Source organism: Empidonax traillii, unplaced genomic scaffold (assembly GCF_003031625.1).
Source record: "Empidonax traillii isolate 1590-97213 ecotype Southwest subspecies unplaced genomic scaffold, ASM303162v1 scaffold253:size710434, whole genome shotgun sequence".
NCBI classification, from domain to species: domain Eukaryota; kingdom Metazoa; phylum Chordata; class Aves; order Passeriformes; family Tyrannidae; genus Empidonax; species Empidonax traillii.
In genome coordinates this window covers 88845-111071 of record NW_020955446.1, presented here as the reverse complement: position 1 = coordinate 111071, position 22227 = coordinate 88845, and the positions used below count along the sequence as shown (strand labels likewise).

At 37.0% G+C, this 22227-nt stretch overlaps 1 protein-coding gene across 1 annotated transcript in view; it reads left to right on the top strand.

Moving 5' to 3' along the window:
- Positions 1–16489, top strand: part of RALYL (RALY RNA binding protein like) — a 209441-nt gene extending 192952 nt beyond the window's left edge. Inside the window, exon 10 of the mRNA XM_027889099.1 lies at positions 15426–16489. Within this exon, the coding sequence (XP_027744900.1) occupies positions 15426–15611 (186 nt within the window). The 3' untranslated portion in view covers positions 15612–16489. The remainder of the gene's footprint in view (positions 1–15425) is intronic.
- Positions 16490–22227: the final 5738 nt, after the last annotated feature.

Genomic DNA, 22227 nt, shown 5'->3' with positions numbered 1-22227 from the left:
TTTAGTGCCATGGTCTAATAATCATGGTACTGTTGGATCAAGGGTTGGATTTGATGATCTTGGAGGTCTTTTCCAACCAAGGTGATTCTATGATTTTATGAGTCTATGATCTTTTAACTTCAAATGTAGAACAAATGACATCATACTTTTTTCTCAAAGGGACAGGTTCTCCTGTGCAAGTATGAGGGATATCTGTAAGAAGCTGTTACCCTAATTTGTAGGAAGTTGAAATTTTGTAATTAATAAATAATTGTAAATATAATCTCCCACCATAGCTAATACCTGACCAGCTGAAATAATATTGGCAATGGGGGTGACCACAGTTTAACAAGACTTGTAGGTTTTACAGTAATTAGGCATTAGACTCCTGTTGCAGACAACTAAGTGGGGATGTTAATATACAGTGTATTAGCCTCTGATTGCTCAGTGCTGTCATTTCACCCTGTGGGTATGACATACTGAGCATGTATCTATGCTATATAATGACGCATGATGTGGAAGAATTTTTTCACCTATCAGTGGCCTCAGTAGGAAAAGGTCTAAAAAGCAAGCAATCCTGGGATTAGTTGAAGTGCAGTGTTTTGCAGACACAGCTCCAAATACAGCTCAGAGGTCTGATACACACATCTAAGGCACGGTAGGGAACCACCTCTGGTTTCTCTGCATGTCATTACTGACTTCATGAGTGCCAGGAGGAGACGGTTCACTGCATGTGGAGAGTGGTGTCCTCTGCACCCTAGCACGGGTGCTATCCCCCCAGTCCTGACATGATGACGGCAAGGAAAGGCCAAGGAAGAGGACTTATGTGCATTGCCTTGATCAGGTGCAGCCTGGTCCAATATAAGGGCAGTGGAGCCAGTCAGACTCATGCCTTCCACCTTCGTAAAGGCTGGGACCTTCATGCTGAGAAGTTGCTGGTATTGTAAACTTTAAAGCTTAGAACCAATATTGTCAGTCATGTAAAATTCTTGTGTTTTCATCCTCCCTTGTTGCTTCTATCAGGCTTTGGAAGAGGCCACTTCACCTTAGCTTCCTACCTGCTGTGATGGGGTAATAACACTTTCTTTCTTTTGAAAAGTCTGCGGAGAACAGTGAATGCAAAACTGCAGTGGATAGGATAATGGATTGTTTGGGATAGGATTACTTCAAAGAAATCTCAGGCTATGGGTGTTTTCCAAAGAAAGGCAATTATAAATTGAATTATGTGTCTTTCATCTATACTTTTTACCCAAACAGTTAACAACATTGGCCAGTAATTTTGTGATCTGAAGCTGGTAGTTTTTGATGCATATTGTAATGTAGACTGTTTTGCACTTGTACTTACATATACTTATGTGGATATAATGGCCAATTCCTATAAGCTTTATTTTCTACTCCAGTCATTGATAGTTGTATAAAGGAAAAGTCAGCAACAATACTATCAAAGACATAGTGAACATCCCAGTAGGAATACTCAGAATTTCATTCTGCTTCTACCCATTCTGTGCCCTGTTATCTGAAATTTGCCTCTGTTTAGTGAAAAGTAAAGTAGATGTATAAGCTTCTTATAAAGCAAAAAGTCCTAACAGCTGTTGTTATTCTGTTTTATAAAGACTAAGTTGTTTAGGACAAGAGCTGACTAATAGTAAATGTGTCATTTTGGAATGGTGCCAGTTACAAGTCTTTGGGGGAAAAAGAGGTTTTTAAAGCATGAAAAATGTTAAATGTGAAATAATTAAGACAAACTTTTCATGGGTAAAATCATAACCTTGAACTCAGAATAATAAATACCTTTCCAAATGACATTTCTTACTGAAATCTATAATGTTTTCCAAATATATAGTTAAAGGGATTTAGGACAATGATTAAAAAATATTTTCTTTCATCACTAAGGCCAGCAAAAGAAAATAGAAAAATGTTTTAAATGGGCATAACTAATGCTCTGAAGTCAGTTCAGCACAAAAATTTAGTTGTGAGTCCACTAGTATGAAAAATATTATAAGAGGGAGAAAGGATTTTAATCTTTATTGAGTTTTCCAGATTTAGATGTAAATCTTCTGCCAAGTCATTTGCCCAAAACCTGCTGCAGGTTTGCTGAATAGAATTCTGTTGTCCTAAGGCTGTCAGCAAAGTGTTCAAGAAGGACATCTCCACTGCCATAGTCCAGATGCTGTCAGAATGGAACTTCTGGATCTCTGTATGTACATCTTCATCTTTGCACTAGAGGAACTAAAAAAAAAAATGTTTCTTTCTCTATTTCTAATTCTAATTTGTGAAGGGACTGACTATGTGTGCTGGTGGGTTTAGGTGGTAGGATCTGCTCTGTAAATTCACATGCTGTCTATTTAGAGGGACAGGTTACTGCACATTAACTGAGTCGTGGCATCTGTCCTTATGCCTGCTTTCAGCCTAGATCAACTAAAAAGGCAGAGTAGTTTAGCCTGCAGTGTGAGTTAGGTCAGGCATGGATTTAAGGACCCTTCAGCATCTTCAGTTAGCTGCCTGGCTACACACGCAGAACAACATCACATCAATGCTGCACACTTTCTTCATCCCCCATCTACACCAGGATATTGTTCATCCTTGCATTGTAATTTTCTATGGACTAAAGACATGCCCACAAACTGGTGTTATGGCTCAGCTGAAGAGCAAAAAACTTTTATGCCACAATAACTTGATTGTCCATCTGAACTTTAATTCAGGACATGCTGCATTTGAAGCACCTGCTGCAGTCATCAAACATCACCTCTTGGGAAAATTTTTGTACCATTTGACCACAAACGTCTCTCAGTAAATGTCTCCAGTGCTGCAGACACTCCAGCTTGAGGATCTTTACAAAACAATTCGTAAAGAATTTTCCTGCTTTAATATACTGAAGAGTGCTTTAAATGGTGATTTCAGATAAGTGATCCATCTACGTACAAATATGACAAATAGTTGGCTTGAACTCGTTCAGTGAAGTTTGCCATAAGCTTCTCACCCACCTGCTCTTACACGTTGGCCTCTCGCTCTGCCTTGTACAAGGGCATGAATTTGTTGTAGTTCTATATGTATATATATAGATATACGTATAAAATAGTCACTAACTTGGAATGTAGCTCCTAAGCTAACTTTACGATTCACATCACCAAACTGACGACCAGAGGTAGCTGGAGGGGTTGAGAACTTCAGGTCTGTTTTCTTCTCTTCATTTAGGTAAAAAAACAAGTAACTGGTTATCCCAGATTTTACTAGACCCATAATTCAGGCTTTCTATCTCCTCCTAACATTAAACAGTTCACACACAAATCACAAACAGGCCACAAATCACTGGAACACAAATCATCAGTGATATCAGGTAGGTTTTAGGTGTCTGCTATGTCTTTAAATGTTACGTAGTGGGAAGGAAAACAAACAACCTCCTCTTAATCCTGTGGCTGCAGAGAGGAGAACAGCAAAGTCACCTTTGCAACAGCAATCCAACACATGTTATGATATCTGAGAAGCAGTTTGTCCTCAGTCCATCTATAACAAGCCCCTTCTTACTAGAAGTACCATTAACTGTGTGACAGGACCGAAAGCTTGCAGGAAAAATGTTTCTGAGTTAGCATGTGTGGTGGTTCCCTTACCCCGCTGATTTAGCAGCTGGACAACCCGATGCAGTCCCAGAATATTTAATATATCTTCTTTGAGCTTGTTTCAATGGGTGCTAATCAATCATTGAGGAAGCACTGATCAAGTTATCGCAATCCTCTTGTAAACAACACAGGTGGCATCCAATTAGTTACCTGAAAGCCTGAAGTATTGTAAATTTGAAAAAAATCACTTTCAGCTAATGCTTAGTATAATACCAACAAAATAATTAATTGGAATGAGTTATACACAAGCATTCTTATCTGTATTACACTGCCTGAAAATAATAGTTTCTATCAAACTGTCAACTTTTCATAATGGCTAGCTATAATATTAATAGTACAGTAGTGGTGTAGTAGTTAAGCAGTCAGTACTGCGAACTGTTTTCTGGTAGAGCATGTGATCCAAGCTAAGATACAATTCATTTATCATGTCATGACTCAGATCAGACTCTGATTACTGCTTGGTTGGAATTTGAAGGATATATTCAGAGTCACGGCATTGTGTTTTTATGCTGTTGTAGCTATGCTAAAAGTAATGAAGCCACATGAGCATTATTAGATGGGACTTCCATAATAATGAGTCAACTTTAATGAGATGTCTTAAGAGGCATTTTTATTAAATTATTTTAGAACCCAAGATACAGAGACTCTAAAAGGCCCAGTTCTGATTACAATGTAGATTTACAGCAGTTATTTCAACAATAATTATAGTTCTTTTTCCATTAAGTATATTTCAGTTGTATTTACCTCTCAGGAGCATTTAATTTCTTACTCTTTTCCTTTTCTCCATCTCCTCACTGCCTGTTTTCAGTCTATCAGATTTGTTTCTAATATCTGAAAGAGAATCATATTTCAAACATAAATAACAGAAATTGCCAGAGACATAAAATTCAGAATAATTCTCTTGCTGCACTGAGTTTCACTATGCAAAAGTAAAGCAATTATGATATAAAAATAGCTATATTTCTTGTAGGAATTGATGTAATTACCATTTAAATCAATGGAACCAACTAGTACTTTGGCTAAAGCTTGTTAGAAACATTTCCCTGTTGATGCAAACGTGTGATTTAGATTGCTGAAAGGTCCACAGTCAAAGGTATTAGCAAAGATGGTTTTAACACGATGTTGTGAAAGTGTGACATAACAAAGTTCAGTGACAAGGTTCACTCTATTACTCTATAGCACAATCATTTGAACAATGATTCTAAACTACCAAGACAAAAATCAAAGTTACCAAGGCACAAATCAAAGTTACCATACTAAAAGGTTTTGTGTAATATCAGTCACTTCCCAAACATCTGCTCTTGGTAAATGGTCTCTGTGCCTCAAAGAGTGACCTTAAGAGGCATCCCAGCTCAAGGGGAGACCACCACCATGGAGCCAGGCTGGTTGGCTAGGAGAGCTCAAAGAAGGCTCACTTAGGCTGTCATATTTGTGAAATCAAGTGGTTGGATTGTAGTCAAGTTACTTGCAATGAAAAAGGTATGCCTGGGATTCCTTGTACCCACAACTTTCTTTGTTCCTTGTGAAATGAGTCTTGGAAAAGTTTCCCACTGTTCATGTGTTAATTGCATGACAGGTGTTTCAACCTCATACACACCAGTGCTCACTGTGTCACTCTTTGCCTTTGTGGGCCTTCAGAGAACAGACTGCAACTAGAAGAGTTCTTGGCTGGACTAGGGTTCAAACCTTTACCTCCTTTGAAGCCTAAACCAAACTATCACGAGTTTGGTTAAGGGGTCAAGTGTGTCCATCACACCCCTCCAATAAGTAGCTAAAGGGAAATTAATTTAATAGCAAATCTGTATGAAGCTGTGAAACTTTCCTTGCTTGTATTATTTTGTATGGAATTCAACAATGAGAAAATTCAGCTGAGAGTAGAAGATCTACAGAAAACCAAAAAAATTTCTCTGATGACTTTTATCTAGTTTAAACCCAGTTTTGCATATCTCAAACAGCAAGACTGATCAAATATGTGACCATGTGATAGTATTGATAGTACCTAGTGTATTATTGCAATTAAATGAGATTTTTGATTGCCCTTTTAGAGGCATTGTTTTTCTGTCCATAGCACCAGGGCAGAGGAGACTGACTCTTCTATTACAAGCCAAATTAGACTGATTAGGCTTGTTGAAAAGATCAACAGGTACTGTGACAACTTATATAGGGAACTACTTGGAAAACTAAAAGTAGAAAACTTTGAATTAATGACAATGGCTGAAGCAATGTTGTGCTAGAAATCTTCTTCAGCTTGCTTTAAAAATCACTAAAGACCAAACAAAATTTTGTCTTTTCTATGCACTGAACATTTTGGACTTCATTGAAACCTTGCTTTTAGTATCAGGAGAAACATGATGCTCTTCATTCCTAAGACAAATGAATAGGTAAAGATTGTGTTCACTTGATAAATATCAGTGCAAGATATTTGTACTTGAGCAAGCTAAGAAAGTCATTAGGGGCAGCATACCCGACAGATAGTAATTTGTTGTACCTTCCAAAGCTGCAGTAAATCTAATAACCTGTGACTGAAAAAATGATGAAAATAATAAAACCATGACTTGAAATCAAAAAATGTAAGAAACTTCCCGACATGCCCTTTTGTTATATTTAATGTATGCAATAGCACAGTAGACGTGTTTTCTGTTCACCCACTGTTATGTAAATCATTGGAAGGGCCTTGCTACTGGCTCCTCCTCCACATTTTTCCTGTCAATCAATTTATCAGAAGAAAACTTCCTAAGTGGTGTTCAAGGTTTTAACCAGGTTACTTCTGACTGACTACATAATATTTTTCTAATTATTATTTAAATCGTATCCTCTACAAATCACATGGAACCTGCAGAAAATGCAAGCAATATTAACATGCTTTTTGTGTCTCTTTCTACTAGACTTTCCTGCCTGTAACTGTACTTCTGTAGAACAAATAAGCAAAATAATTTTCTTGATTTCACATCTATTCCTCTGAATCTATATTCCATAATATATACTCTATATTATTTAGTCCCCAGTTAAAAAAAAATAAAACTGTTAAAACATTTATAATGTAAATAATGTAATTAATTTACAACCACTAGAATCTTACAAAATTGATGCAAAAGAGCATGAAAATAATGGGATTTTTCTTCTGTTTATCTAATTTTTTAAGCAAAGAATGAGGAATCAGGAAGTTTGGATCCTGTTTTCAGCTTTGATACTGAAACTGTATAGTGTGCAATGCATCTCAGAAGACTGACTGTGCAGGTAGACTCAGTTGCTTTTTCTGAGAACAGACCAACAGGTGCCTTTGGCCCTACATGCAAGAAAGGAGCATTCACAAAATATATTGTTAAAACTCACCAAAAGTTATATGCTTTCCAGTCAAGAAAACTGTCTGTTGAACAATGTGGAACAAACTCTTGATTGAATCTGGTTTATTTTTTTCATTGCACCCTGACATCAGTCTTGACTTACCTGAAGTTTCAGTCATCATTTAAAAAGATGGTCATGATGCTTGATGCTTTTGAGACATCAAAATATTTAATTTTAATAATTCAATTTTATCTATTAAAAAAAACTAATTTAAAAACAAAAAAGCCCAAACCACATATCAACCTGTGAATTTAATCAGAGGCAAATAATGCTGTCAGATAAGGCCAAAAATTCTCACAGATGAGTAAACAAAATACTTCCCTAAATGACATTAACTCATCTCTGATATAACATAAGTGACCTTAATATTCAATATTAGTAGCCTCAACACATTTATTCAATCTAAGTAGATCATAATTAGCTCCAAAAATTTTGCTAGCCTAAAATTTATGAGCATAGAGTCAACCTCTGAGTGCAGGGCGCAAATAAGGATAGCCAAACACCTACCACCCAGAAGAAAACCTGTATTTCTATTCAGGTGAGGATGATGGTGACTTACAAAAAATATCACAAGCTTTTGCTTACCTTTTGGCAGGTAAAGAAACATCAGATTTAATTGGAGAAAGTCAACACTTTAAATATGAAGACTGATTTCAGTTTCCACCCACGAATATTTTTGCCAATGTAATTTTAACTAATTCTGGTGGAGCAGCTCTTCTTTTACTTCCCTGTGCTTTGGTTGACTCCAGTAAACTTTGGTTGACTTGTTTAAGGTGCTGGGTTGAGTTTGCTTCACCCATTATTTGGAACCAACATTCCCTAGCCCTGTGTAGGGAGAATAAGCATCAAAATAGTAACCTAATATATCTACTAAAACAGCAGTGTGAGGTACATTGGGAAAGTGGTGGGTGGGAAGGGGGACACTGGTGTTTTCTAGGCTCTCACTTGGACACTGAAATCCTCTGGAACAACTCAGGCCAGCCACTGGGTCTGTGTTTGGCTATGGATTTGAATCTATCAACTTAATCATCAAATTCTTAGATTGAACTGAAATTGAGCAGTTGTCATGGTTCACACATTTTTCCTGGTGTGTCAGTCTTTGAAAGTAAATAGCTTTAGTTCCCCTAGAAAACACTCATTTCACAGACTTTATCAGTATGCTTGAGCCTCAAGAATGCTGAATGAAAAACCCTCAGAGGAAACAATTTTTCTGTTCAAAGCCTTAACGTGAGTAAACACTGAAAGCCAAAAGGTTGTTATTTTTCCATATTAAAAGGCAGAAATTTTAAATGTTTTTATTTTTTCAAGACAAATTGCAGAGCCACTGCAGTTAGTGACTCAATTATTCCAAAAGGTCCCCATTTTTTGAGAAAATATAAATGTGTTACCAAGAAGATTTTCTGCATGATTAATATCAAAACATGAAAGGCAGATTGAATTTAACCATATATCAGCATTTACAGGCCTCAGAGAAGGGAAGTTATTTAGAAGGTGATAGAACTGTTATTGCCATTTCAACAAAAAAGCAATCAGTGAAGAATAAAACAAGCTCAGTCTGCCAAAATGAAGATTTGGAAGTTAATCAAATGCCTTCTCAGCCAGCTTGTCATGATGCTATGTGTATCTGAAGTTTCCACGTTGCTGTTGATTTCTAAAACTACACTCCAGTTTTGTACTCCTTCAAAATGAGTAAGGCGTTTTCCAGACCTGATAAACAGAGAATTAAAAGGCTAAGTTCTTCTCTGCTTCCTCTTTCCACATTTATACTAATTCCTTCTCATCTAATAAGTGATTCTGCACCATTGGCAGACCACAATTTAACCCCAAATCCAACATGTTGTTTTGTAACTTTTATTTTAAAATGAGTGTCTCTTGAAATCCTCATAAAACCAAAATATTACGCACCACTATGCACTGTGCATTAAAATATACATTAGGCAGGAAGAAGCAAAGCAAAACGTGTTTAAAATAAGACCAACTCTTATTGTTTCCACCTCGATCACATTCCCATACCAAGTCTTTCAGACAGATAAGAGTTTTAAGAAGGTAACTCTACATTCTGTATGTTTTATTGACTGCCCTAATTCATCATACTGTCACCAGTTAAATATCCATTGTGCATCACTGTTAATCTCATTCAGCTCATTCTTCCTATGGTTTACTCTGAGCTTTCCTGATATCTCTGTTTCATGCTATTTGTTTCCAATCACTTCTTCCAGCAAGCTGCTCTTCCCATTTCTTCTCTAATTATTTGGTTTTTATCTCACTCCACCTGGTCTTTTAGTTAAGTAAAACTTCTGCCTCTAAATAAATGAAAAATCTCTGATTGATTAGACAGGGCACTCAACATCTCAATACCATCATTATGTACAGTATTTTTTTTTCCTGCAATGGCTATGCTGGGTTTCTGATACCTATCTTAACTCTAATTTGGCAATACTGTAAAAGTTTAGGAGGTGATTTCTGTGGAATTAGTTTAAGGTAGTTCTCCTAGTATGCTCCTGTTTTCATGTTTTAAACCCACACTATTTAAAATGTAGGCATAATGAATGACCTCAAGGTACAAGTTTTAGTAGTTCCTTTATGCATTAAGCTGTGTGTTCAAAACTGTACCCTTGGCAATGGTAGGATAGGAACTATTGCCTTTAACTTTATTACTAATTGGATCACCACCTCACACTAGAAAATTTCTACTCTTCACATCAAGCAAAGGTTAATTCAGTAGGAATTTTGTTCTACAGCTTTTTGATAGCACCCTGTAGCCTAAAATCATCTTGTCTGCAGCGTTCAGGATGATAAAGGGCAATGCTTACTATGAATCCTGATAGACTCAGTTAGACTTGCTAGTCATGGAACATGCACTATCCCAAAACACCTAGTGATCTTCAATGAGAGTCATACCTTTGAAAATTTGCTATGAATATCCACTCATATTCAGGGTTAAATAAAAGTGGGACCTTTTTTTCTCTGCTGTATTTGGTACTGGATCCCTCAAGGGAACTCTGTGAGCAGCATCAGGAGGCCTTACTGCAAAAAAGCAGTCTAGCAGGAGAAAAACACACAGACTTAAAGTAGACAGATCCACTTCTTTCCCTCATAGCCCCTCTCAGGCTGTCAAATGACCACGGTGACTCTAATCCCAAAGTCATTCCTTCAGTCTCACACTTGACCATCATCTCAATTGCAGTATGTCCTCGCTGGCACTCTCCAAATATTGCATCCTCTCTCCACCACTACACCTCAAAGTATTCATCACAATTCTACCTACACAGGACTCAGAAAAGATATGTTGGTCTAGGGGAAAAATCAGATAGGGCTATCTTATTCTTCCTGCTGATTTTTTTCAGGCAAGCAACTGAAGCAGAGTATTTTAATACAAAGGAGAGAGAAGTTTGTTTTCACTGATGAGTAAAACAGTCATTCTCACATGTACTCACATAAGTACTAACACTTCAAAGTAATTAAGCTGTTCATTGAACAGAAAAACGATTTTGTAATGTTTTCAGCAATTAAAGTATGATTGACCGAGTGCAAAGCTTAATGATTAGGTTTCATCATTTGAAGAAAGATTTTAAAAAGGTGCAACCAGTTCTTGTAGGTATTCTTTATTAATATTTATCAAACTGCACAATCCCTCTATTTATTAAGTGCAGTGAATCTTGTATAACTAGCTCATTATAAAAAGTTTTGCTTTAGCACCATAATTTTGTCATATTTTACAAGGGTTACAACTGACAGCAGCAAGTGTGTAATATACATTCACATTCCCTGCTCACATCTACTGAACTGAGCATTTACACTTCATATGGGAGCATTAAACTAAATATATAACTGTTCCTGAATTAGAGATTTCATGCTTTAAATCAAGAGACTAAATACAAGATGTACCTCAAATGAATACAGCTGTGAAGTCAATGTGATAGCTAATACAAATTCAAGGTTCCTTGGTAAGCCCTACTCATTCCTTATGGTTTTCTACTGATGATGAAGACGGATGTGTAAAAGCCAGCAAATGTGCATGCCCCCGTGGTACCTTTCAAACATAAATTACTGGGTTTACACTCAGTGTGAGCTGCCTGCTTAAGACAAAAGGATATTGTCTTGAGTTAGTCATAGCAAATAAACAGAATGACAATTTGCACTATTATTCTCTGTACTGCGTTCTGATTTTTCTCATTTTAGGAAAATATCTAGATCAATAATGGCTAATTAAATTTTGTTTCTTTTGTTGGGAGTCTGTCTGCAAACAGATTGTTTTTCACATCCTTGGCTGTCCAGAAAGAATATTTCATAATCAAAAGAAATTATTAGAGATGAAACAGAGTGTGCTATCCTACAGGGTGTAGGAGCAGCATCTATGGACCTAGATTCAGTATTGTCAGTTGCAGAGATGACAGTACAGTGAACCTCAGATGCAATCAACGTAGTCGTGCTACAATTGCAGTTTGAGGTAGTGCAGGTATGAAGGCCAGTGCTGAGTGAAAGGACATCACATCTGCTGCATTTTAATGGGATCTGAAGTTGTTTTGCAGAAAGTGATGTATGGCAGTCACATAATGCACTGCCAGAACCTCATCAGACATCAGAAGCCTAGAAAGGTGTCAGGATTAAAGTCTCCTACTCAACAGGAGCCTGCAAGAGGTAGATGTGCCGTTTTACCAAAAAGTGGTCAGCAGTAGCTTCAGATGTCTCCATTGCAGTTACTAAACTCAGAATTCCAGTCCTGAGAATGGCTATGCCTGGCAAGGAAAAAGGCAAGAGAGCAAGAGGGAGGATACTTGAGGCTTTGAGTTACAGCTTCATGTGTATATGTGCACCATCATCTATACATCCATTTTTATATGCATTTTCTGGGAATTTCAAAGATTAAAGTTATCAAAAAAGACATTCAGAGCCACTGATTGTTTAAAAACATGCTTTTTATCAGATGAAAATCTTGCATGTACTTGCTGGATGCTCCTATTGCTTATAATTACTATAGGGTAATATGGTAAAGTCTGTAACAACCATATTCTGTGGGACTTTTCTTTAAACATTTTCATACTATACTACAAGGGAAGATGTTAATCACGTACACCATTTCTGTCATTTAGTCAGAATGCACTGCTAATACTCCCTCCCAAGAACATATGCTCAGTTTATGCTCTCATGAAGTAAAATTTGTTCTTGTACATCTAAGTCTGGAAGATGAGTATGGTAAAAGATGTCCAGCACCCTTTTCCCATAAACCCTGTGAGAAAGAAACTAGGTATTTATTGGGAAGAAGGAACATATTCCTGTTCTTCTCCCTCTTTCAGAACTGTAAGGAAGAACAAATAAATCAGAGCAGGAAAGAGGCTTAGCTCTGTTTAGATCCAGCCAGTAGAGAACAAAACTCTTGTCTCCTTCAGACAGATCAAGTCCGCTTCAACGAGTTTAGAAAAGTCAGTAGCAACCCTACCACAGAAGGGCTGGTCTACCATTACAGCTTCCAGCTGCTCAGAGAGGCCTTGTCTTCTCATAAAAGACTTTTAGGAGCAATAAAGAGCGCAAGCTACTCCTACTATGTTGTGTTTCCTGACTATGAAGCACAGAACATTGAGGAAATGATCCCCTGGCAGGTGATCTGATGGCCAGGCTCTCCCACAAGAAAATGTCCTTTACATGCAGAGCATTCTTAAAAATATAGAGACATAAAGATAGGAATTATCTAGGCTTTGAGGGGAGGTAAGTTTTAAACCATTTAACATCTAAAAGGCAAGAAGGGAAAATTTACATTTTTACTGGATTTTATCTGATTTACTCCATCATTTTGAATTATTATAGTTTGGGGCCCATTAAGTAGAACTGCACTTTCATTTAGTGAGGTTTTTAATATTTAATGTTGGCTTTCCTGTGTTATATACATTGTAATAGTGTATAGTTAAAATTAATTTAGTCTAGTATAATTTGAATTTGGTGAAAATGCCAGAAGGATCATACTGGAACTATAATAACAGTAGCAATAGCATTTCTGGAAGATTGAAATAGTGTTATGCCAAAGAAGAGTGTTTCCAGTAGCTCAAGCTCAAAAAGTCATCCATATAGGGGAAAAAAGCAGTAGAAATAATTTCAGGTGGGAAATGAACCAATACATATTCCATAACCTCTCTCCAGTTTTTTTTTTTTTCAGATATAATGATGGCAATTAGGACAAAATACACTGTTTCTTTGATATTGTCTACAGATGCCAAGTCTACATGCTCAGTTGGGTTATTCAGTTCTTAAAATGCATTATGGTCAAATCACATTTTCTAAAGTGGTTTTCTGTCAGAACTACATCAAATGAAAGCCTTATTGCTGGCTTAAATGTAATTCAGTTCACCCTTGTTGTGTCAGGACATGCTTTTATATATAAGGTGAAAGAAATGAAAAAATTTAAAAGAAAAAATTAGTCATCATGGAAGCTTTTTAATACCATCAGCACTACGATGAATCCAGATGATAAACTGTACACGATTCAGAAGAAAGAAATAGAATAAAATTAACATTGTATTAGTCTAGATTAATCATAGTCCAGGATTTCTATCATTCTATGCAAAATAAAAGCTGGACTATTTCAGATTTTAAAGTTTCTTCTCAGAATTTAACATCATGTGCATTGAGAGGCAAATAAGAAGCCCATGTACAGGAGAAAGAATGCAAGATTTTGGACTGGTAGGGTTGATAAATTCATATCCCTGTTCTAAACAAGAGCAAAGAAGCATTAATGACTTGGATCCATGTGTTTAGCAGTAACATTTCACAATAGTAACCCAATGAAGCTCTTTAGTGCTGGTGACAGGTAAATGCTTGACAGGTTTATGGTGAGCTAAAAAAGCTTCAATAAATAACTTGAAAATCTGCCTCTCTTCTTGCTTGCATAATTATTGTTTTTTATAATGGCTTAATGGAAGAGCAAAGCATAGGTGAAAAAAGGCTAGAAAAGAGGAACCCTCTTTGGAGCTAATAGGATGTACAGTGGGATTTTTTACTTTTTCTAAGATGAATAGCTACTTAACAGCCATTAGGCCTCTCACAGACTTAAGGGGAGAATTTAAAGATCTTTTTAATAGGGATAGATCTGTCTAGGGATCAGACCTAAAATAGAGGAAATGAAGATTTTTCTCTGTGCAAGTAGAGAATAATAGTTTCAGGATGTTTTAACAGAAAGAAGAAAATTCCAGAATCTCTCACTTGAGCTTTTCTCTCTAGTCCTGATTATCCAAGAAGATTACAACCAGAAATCTGGTGCTTTCTTTGCAACAGGGGAGAAATTTGATGCCTGAATGCTTCAAAGGGCAAGAGGCCATTCCTGCAGGGACTCTGATGTTTCTGGTAAAATCCTTGTCACTTGAAAACCATGTTTTCAATAAATTGAAATTTTAGTAGAAATTTTCCCTTTTTTTTAATGAGGAAGAAAAAGTCAGACTTTAAACTCACTGAAGGAGGTGGAAATTGTGTGAAAAGAACATCTGGAAAGTTTTCAGGCTTTGATCAGAAGTGCACCAGGTTTTTCAGCTGTATTCTGGCTTAGTTATATAAAAAGATAGAACCAAAAAGGAAAAAAGAAAAAAAATTGACTGAAAGATATTTTTCCTGTCAAAATTAAAAAAAAAAAAAAATCTTGGATAGAAAATTTCACTTTAAAAAAAAGGAAACCATACACTTCTGTTAACATTTTCTACTGACAGTTTTCCAAACAGATGTGATTAGGAAACTGTTGTCTGTTTTTCTGTGGGTAGGTGTAGCTGGTATGTCTTATGCTCCCCTGAAGCATCCCTGACTGCCTAGTTGAAGCTGGTAGCATTAATGGATCACATATCATAGGACTCAGATATTTAGATAATACTTGTTCCTTCCTCTGCTGGAAGAATGGTCCTCAAAAGCATTGACTAATACTGGATTTTTGCAGCTCCACAATGAGGCTGGTAAAAGAAATCAGAAGATATATAATTATATCCTACAGCATGTACATAAGAACAATAATAAAATGGGCAACAACAAAAGGGAAGCCACTGAGGAAATATCCATCAATCTGGTAACTACAGGCATTGCTGAAAGCACACAGTCAATAGAAATGGAGTAAGGTATATAAATAGTGTGATGGGACTGAAGCAAAGAATTCTACATGCAATTCATTTAGATTGAATGCTATTATGCAAATAAAGCATTTCATTGGAAAACAGCTAAGATACATTATTCTATTTCCTGCTGCTCAAATAGACATTATGGAGCAGTTGTTTGCATAGCATTATTGAGGGGAGGTATACTTCAACCTCAACAGCTCTTGCTTGATTTGCTGTTATTCTTTTGGTCCATACAGTCTAATTCAGGACTGTTGCACAGTCCTGATTGTCCACTGCTGCAGGAACACTATTCTTCTTTTAGCCTTCGATGGTTTAAGGTGGGAAAGTCTAATAGATATTGATATTTGATTGATTTGTGAAAAAGTGAAATCATAGTCCTCTTTGCTCTTTTCCCCAGCTGTCTTGGCTTCTTTTTGAGGTTCTGCTGGAAGAAATTCTATGCCTTCATACTAAAGCCAACATTTCATTTCTCAGTTTCTACAGATCAAGTGATGAGATGTCATGTGTGAACCCCCTGAAGGCTGAGAAGAGAAACTCTGACTTCCCCACAGAAAATTGTGAACAGCGGTTTCTTGCTGGCTAGCAACACCTTTGATTCAATTTGTATGAAACTCAATTTACTTATTAAAATGGACGTTACTGTTCAAATATTAGAAATTCCATTTCTTATATGTTCTAAGCTGGACAATTGTCAGATTTTTATGGTTTAGATTGTAAATGTGGTTTTCTCTGGCTAATTATTGGTATTATTTTTTTAATTTTGATGTCTTAAAGGCCAATGTACTGTATCATAATATTATGAAGGACATATTTAACAGGTGTGGAAAACACTGTATACAAATGTATATTTCTAAAAGCTATTTTTATGATTAGCATGTTTTACTGTTTTACCATATTTAGAGTCAGGTGATATTGCACTTCTTTGTTTAATGTTTAATTCAAATAAGACCATTATGATCAGTGTCACAATTAAATACATTGTATGGTATCTTCCATTATTTTATTTAATTTATTTTTCATTGGAAATAATTATGTTTAGTAATAGGACAGCTTCTAAAAAGTGAAAATGTCAAAATAAGAGAGCCATCCTTGATAAATTGTAAATTGGATCCTCCTGTAAATCCCTTTCTTTAGATAAGCACACTCTGTGGTGCCATTCATCAAACATTGTTACAGCTGTTCCTGCAAATCTCTAAAGGTCGTTTGTTGTTACCATATGGAAAGCTTACACGACAGTCAGTCTCCTGTCCAGCCAGGAAAATTATTTATAGCCTGTCAATATCTGACAGCCTGAGTTAGCTTACTTATTATTTTTTGGGTTGTTTTCTGGCAGTAGTCTTTTCACTCACAAACTTCTAAATCTCTCCTAAAAGCTTGAAGTTGGAATAATTAATTATTACAGATGTAGGGGGAATCTCAGTATAGAATTTCTTAATAAATCATATTTCCTTTCCAACAGAATGGATACATTATTTCTCTCGTGTTACTAAGACATTAAGGGTATCAAAGCATATATGATATGGGCACAAGGTCTTCTTCTCTAATAAAAGTACCAACTAGTTCACCACCCCAAAGTCAGACCTCCTTAGCACTGCAGATGACATGAAACAAGGAATATATCATATACATCTTTATGTGAGATATAGTCCTATAGAAAGAGACATATATTTAAAGTGATTGTAGGGAAATAAATCATTTAGTAACTACAGCTTTTCAAGGGGAAAAGGATTATTTTAGGAAGTATCTTAGGCAGTCAAATGGAGCTCAGACCCAGCTATGTTCCAGTCTGCAGCACGGAGCCCTGACATCCACTGATATCCATGACCAGAGGTGTTTGGTATTTGGGATCATCTAGCACTACAAAGATGAACTCTTGCCTTGCCCTTTCAATCATTCTCTGTAGGCTGAAAGCAAGAGAAAACAAAAGATACCAGAGAGACTCTTTAAAAGATTGAACTTTAAATTTTTATTTTAAAAAGCAGTTTCTGACATGATAGGTTCACCTCAAATAGTGGAGGTATGAGGAGGTGGGAGCTCAAGGTCTCTGGTCAGGTTTCTGGCATGGGGACCATCATCAAAGACAGACTGATATTCTTCAAAAAATTTGGAAGAAAAGCATATGTTTGAATTTAATTATCTATTACTGAGTGGGAAATTTCTTCACTAGGTGACTATGTGACATAGCACTCACAGTTATGTTTGTGTACCTTATATTTAGCTTGTCTATTGTCTGTGGAGTTACATGGTTTACATAAGTGCTGAGTGGTACCTAGCTACTTAATTAAGGAAAGACTAGAATAAGTAGTTTTACTTGAGAATAAAGAATCACAGCTTCAGAATTTACCAAGGCTGAATGTCCCGGAAAAGTATAGGAAAAAAAAAATTACTTCTGTGTAAGTGAAATGTTAGGTAAAATCAGAGGGTGAAATACTTCTCCACTTTCTATCTATTAATATAGGTTATGATCATTCTTAACTCTAAAAATGCAATAAGAATTGCCATTCTGGGACCTCCATCTTTGTCTGACAGTTAAAAAAAAAAGAACTCCAAACCTTAGCAGCTCAGGGGGCATTTTCCCTTTGGCTGATTTAAGAGATGGAGAATGTCATCCAAGGAGATCAGTTCTGATATTGGTGTTAATAAACCAGATATGAGCAACATCTAGGTATACCATCTCTTCACCACCTCCATTCCAAATGAGCTAATACTCAGAGAAAGCACTCTTAGATTTTTACACATTCTTTACAATCATTACCCTTAGATTATAAACTCACAGAAATAATTGCACATTCATAATATTGACACTGTTTCACACCACAGTTCAAGTCCTGAATATATTTTGAACACAAAAAGACACCTCTCATAACACCATGAAGGACTATTTCATTTGCAAGCCCGAAGATTGTTATGTCATGCAGTCTGTTCCTAGCAAGGTTTCTCAATGGCATGTTTGCTTAAAATCACTGCAGAGGATGCTGGTAGCTTCAACAGAGCTTGATAGTTCTCTGCTGCTCATGTGTGTGGTATGCTCGGTGTTGTTTGCCACCACTACCTGTGTTGTTTTACATGAGTTATGTCAATTGTGGGATTTTTTTAACATTGCTCATCCCTTGCAATATGGAACAATAAGAAACAGAAAAGATCTTGTCAATCAGTTTCGATAGTCAACAGTCTTGTAAAATCCTTTATGGACAGACCTGAATCAAATCAATTCATTTTCTACACGGACCTATATGCTCTGTGTATTTCAGACATTTGTTTCAACCATGTGCAGCTGCATGATGGAACATATTTATTAAAAAGCTTTACAGTTCGGATCAAGAAGAAATACTTTCACTTTTGTAAACTCTTGTTTCAATTCTTATTAGTTTTCTCTATATTTCCATTTTTAGTTCTGAAAAATCACAGTACTTGAACAATGTAGATAGCTACAATCTTGTAAGCAGTCCTGTTTTTAATTGGTGCCACTGCAATATGGAATTAAAACATTCAGAGTTTGCCCATGCAGAGCAGATTGATGGTTCATTACAGCTTTCTTTAAAATTTGTAACATAATTTTTACATGTCTGTAAATAAATATTTTCTCTGATTTATGCACTAAATCAGTTTTGCAATTTCTTCTTTCAAAATGTGACTCTAAGACTTTCCAGGAAAAATGTGTTTCTCTCATGGAAATAAAGCTCTGTACCCAAGCAAACCAAAAAGAAATAGGCTTCCATAATATCAAGTACTTACGTAAGTAAAATGGAGAAAAATGTTAATCCTGCTATCATGTTAACAGTTTGAGAAATTTAAGCACCGGTCTTGTATTAAAAAAGTTACTAACAAGAAATGTGACAAAATACCTGAAAAGAAGGAATTCTTCAGTGGGGTTAAAAAGAGAGGCACAGAAGTCTTTCCTATTCAGTCTGCAGAGCAGTAAAGGGGTTCTGCAAGGGCACCTTAGGCATCAGGGGACGTCTTTGACATTATGAGCTACCATTCTTCTGCATTACTGGATCCTCTCCCTTCTGTGTGTGCCAGTGGAGCAGTTTCTTTCAGGCTGCGGGGCCCAAAAGTTTGGTTTTGGGCTATGGGGCCATCCACACTACACTTGGAACCAGCTAACTCCTTCTCAGCCTCCCCAGTGTAATGCAGCCTTCAAACCACCTGCAGCTCAGCCACCTGCCACAGGATGCCCTCTACCTGGGCACACCTTTGGCAGGCAGTAGCCTTTTTCTGCCCTTGATCCAGGAAAAAGGTCTTGGAACTTCTTTCAGCCTGAAGTCTGCACTGGAACCTCTCCCTTCACCAGCTCCATCTGTGTGGAGACATCAGCCACTGCTGAGGTAGATGATGCAAACTCCCCCACCAGAGCTGTACCCTTTGCTCTTGGCTGAGCACCTGCCTTGGGGATCAAGTAGGGTGAGGGTCCTTGACCTGTGCAGATGATCACAGAACATGTCTGGTTGCTGGATTATGTGCACTACAAGTCTTTTCACTTGGCTAGTGAAATGCCCCACTTTCAAAGAGGTGCCCTTCCATGCAAGCTGCCACTCCACACCTTAGCTGAGGCATCAGGCCCTGTTTGCCTGACCTGGTCCCCACGCTCCTGGTCACTGGTGCTTTCCAGGGCTGCCCTTTGTGGGACTGGGGGGCTGTTATTCCAGGCCTTGCCTATGCCTCCTCAGCCACTCGTGCAAGCTGCTGGCTCCAGCTGGGATCCATTCTGCACCTTATCTATTGCCAGTAGGGATAAAGCCAAATATTTTTGAGTTTTTAACCTGTCGGAAAAACAATTATAAAAATAATGCAAAATTTTTAGAGAAGTGGAGGAGTTTTCCACATAGTAGTGGGATCCTGTCTCTTTGCCTTAGGACTCCCAAAGGGTGGCTGCAAAGCGAAACGCTGGAAAGATTTTCTTCTCATAAATTCTATTCTCTGAGACAGTAACCTTGTTCCATGTCTTTATAACTTCAGGCTTTTATCATCCCTGAAATAAACGTGTAGCTCATAAGAGCTCACCAAAGTCACCCATTCGGATACAACTGCCACAGATCAGAATAAACACGTCTACATGGTTAGGCTCCCACACAAGAGGAAGACTAGTGTGTGTGGTGAAGCTAAGGATAGCTGTACACCCTAAACTAGGAGAAAAGATGTTTCTTTTGGCCAGGAGCTGCCAGTCTTAACAGTCAGCCAAAGATAGGCTGGACTAAAGACAGTCTATTCCTGGAGAAAGGAGGGTCTAGCCAAGGATATGACTAGATGCAGGAAAGATTCTGTACTCTACGTAAAACCAGCACAACTTTATAAGTTATTACTGTACCTCTGACATTTCTCAGAAATGAAATGTCCTGACCATGAGGATGAGAGAGTAAAAACACCTGTGTACAGCAGTTACAGCCCTATTCTCACAGTTCATGCCCTTATAATAACGAGCTCTGGGAAACTGATTAGAAAATCCTCTGAGAAACTGCTTCAAAAAGACACCGAGTGCTCCAGGGAATAAAGAATGATTGAGTTTTGGATGGTGGGATTATTAACTCATTTGAGACAAAAAGAGCTTGAAGTTTTGGGGTGCTATAGTAAGCATTTTTTTTTTATTAACCTCTCAAGGAAGGATTGCTGTTCCACACTTATGTGAACAGAATTAACCCACAAGTATCACATTGTATTTTAACAGAAAATTAGTTCACATCCACCACCCATCCCCTATAAATCCCACTAATCAAGCAAAACTGTTTCTAAAGGTTATATTTAAATCTTTCTGGTACTGTCCTGGCTACATACACTTAACAGCCTACAGTAACGGAGAAGAATCTTTGCATAACCACTCTGTTGGTGTTTTACCATGTGTGAATATATCTATGGTATGGAGCTATGCATACGTGGAGAAAAACAGTATCCCTCCATTGCTTTGTGCTTTAGATAATTTGAAATGTTTCTCCTCAAACAGAGACAACTAATGTTGTGGAAAATAAGAATCAAGTTCATCCCTGCTGATATCAGTCACTAAATGAGTACCAACCGGATTTTTAAGCAGAAACTCTGATCAGTGCTAACCCCATGACGAGTTGCAGCAGCATTTGGCATGTTATTTAAAGAAAGAAGAAATGATAATTCATATTGACACTGCTAATATTGCTGCTGCAGCAGGACCACAGTGGAACATGGTGGAGGAACAGAGGATATTTAGTGTGGCAGGGCTGCAGCTTGAATCTAGTACTGAGATCTGAATGAACATTGAAAGGATTTTACCTCAGGATGGCTAAGGAAATTACTGAAAGGAGATGCACATGTACTCATTTCAAATTTGAAGAAACTTCCCCCTTATATTTATTTTTTACATCCTCCCCTGTATGCCATGATTCTGACTATTCTTTCAAGGGCTAAGCCTCAAAATTTGCAGGTGTCTTTGGCTGAACTTCCTGAGAATTCAACACTTAGCAATATATATTCAATCACATGAAACATTAACCCCTTGTTCAGAACTTTGGCTTTGGTGTTTAATCCACAATGCAAGGTACAGATTTCATAAATGCCTGTTTACTTGAGTAGTTACATTAACTGTAAATCCATGCTTACATTGAATGGAAAACTATAGATCATAGAATTGCTTTTGTTGGAAGGAACCTTAAAGATCACACAGTTCCAAACTCCCTGCCCTGATCAGGAAGACTTTTCACTAGACCAGTTTGCTCACAGCCTCATCCAAGCTAGCTTTGAACACTTCCAAGAATGAGACATCCCCAGCTTTTCTGGGAAACCTGTTCTAGTGTCTCAGTATCTCATACTAAAGAACTTCTTCGTAATATCTAGGAAGGTTAGGACTACCTAGGAATATCTAATTTTCTTTTCTTTTTATTTTCATTTTTTTTCTTTTTTTAATTACTGTTTTTCCAACAGACAGTCTTTTATATTCTGGTCTCCATCAGTAGTCTACTTTAAACAGGAAGACAAATTTTTACACAATATGTGTTATCAAGCAAATAAACGTCTAGATATTTCTTAGTTCTACACAGGACAACTTTCAGTGACATATGTGATGACATATCACAGATGATGTTCTGCAATTCATTATTTTACTATTCACTGAGCACTATTATTTAAGGTAGCAGGCTTCACAAACTCTATCAGGTCATGACTCAAGAACATAAAATCAGTTTTTGATAGCAAGCTATATAAAATCAATTGTGCTGATTTCAAGGATGAGTGAC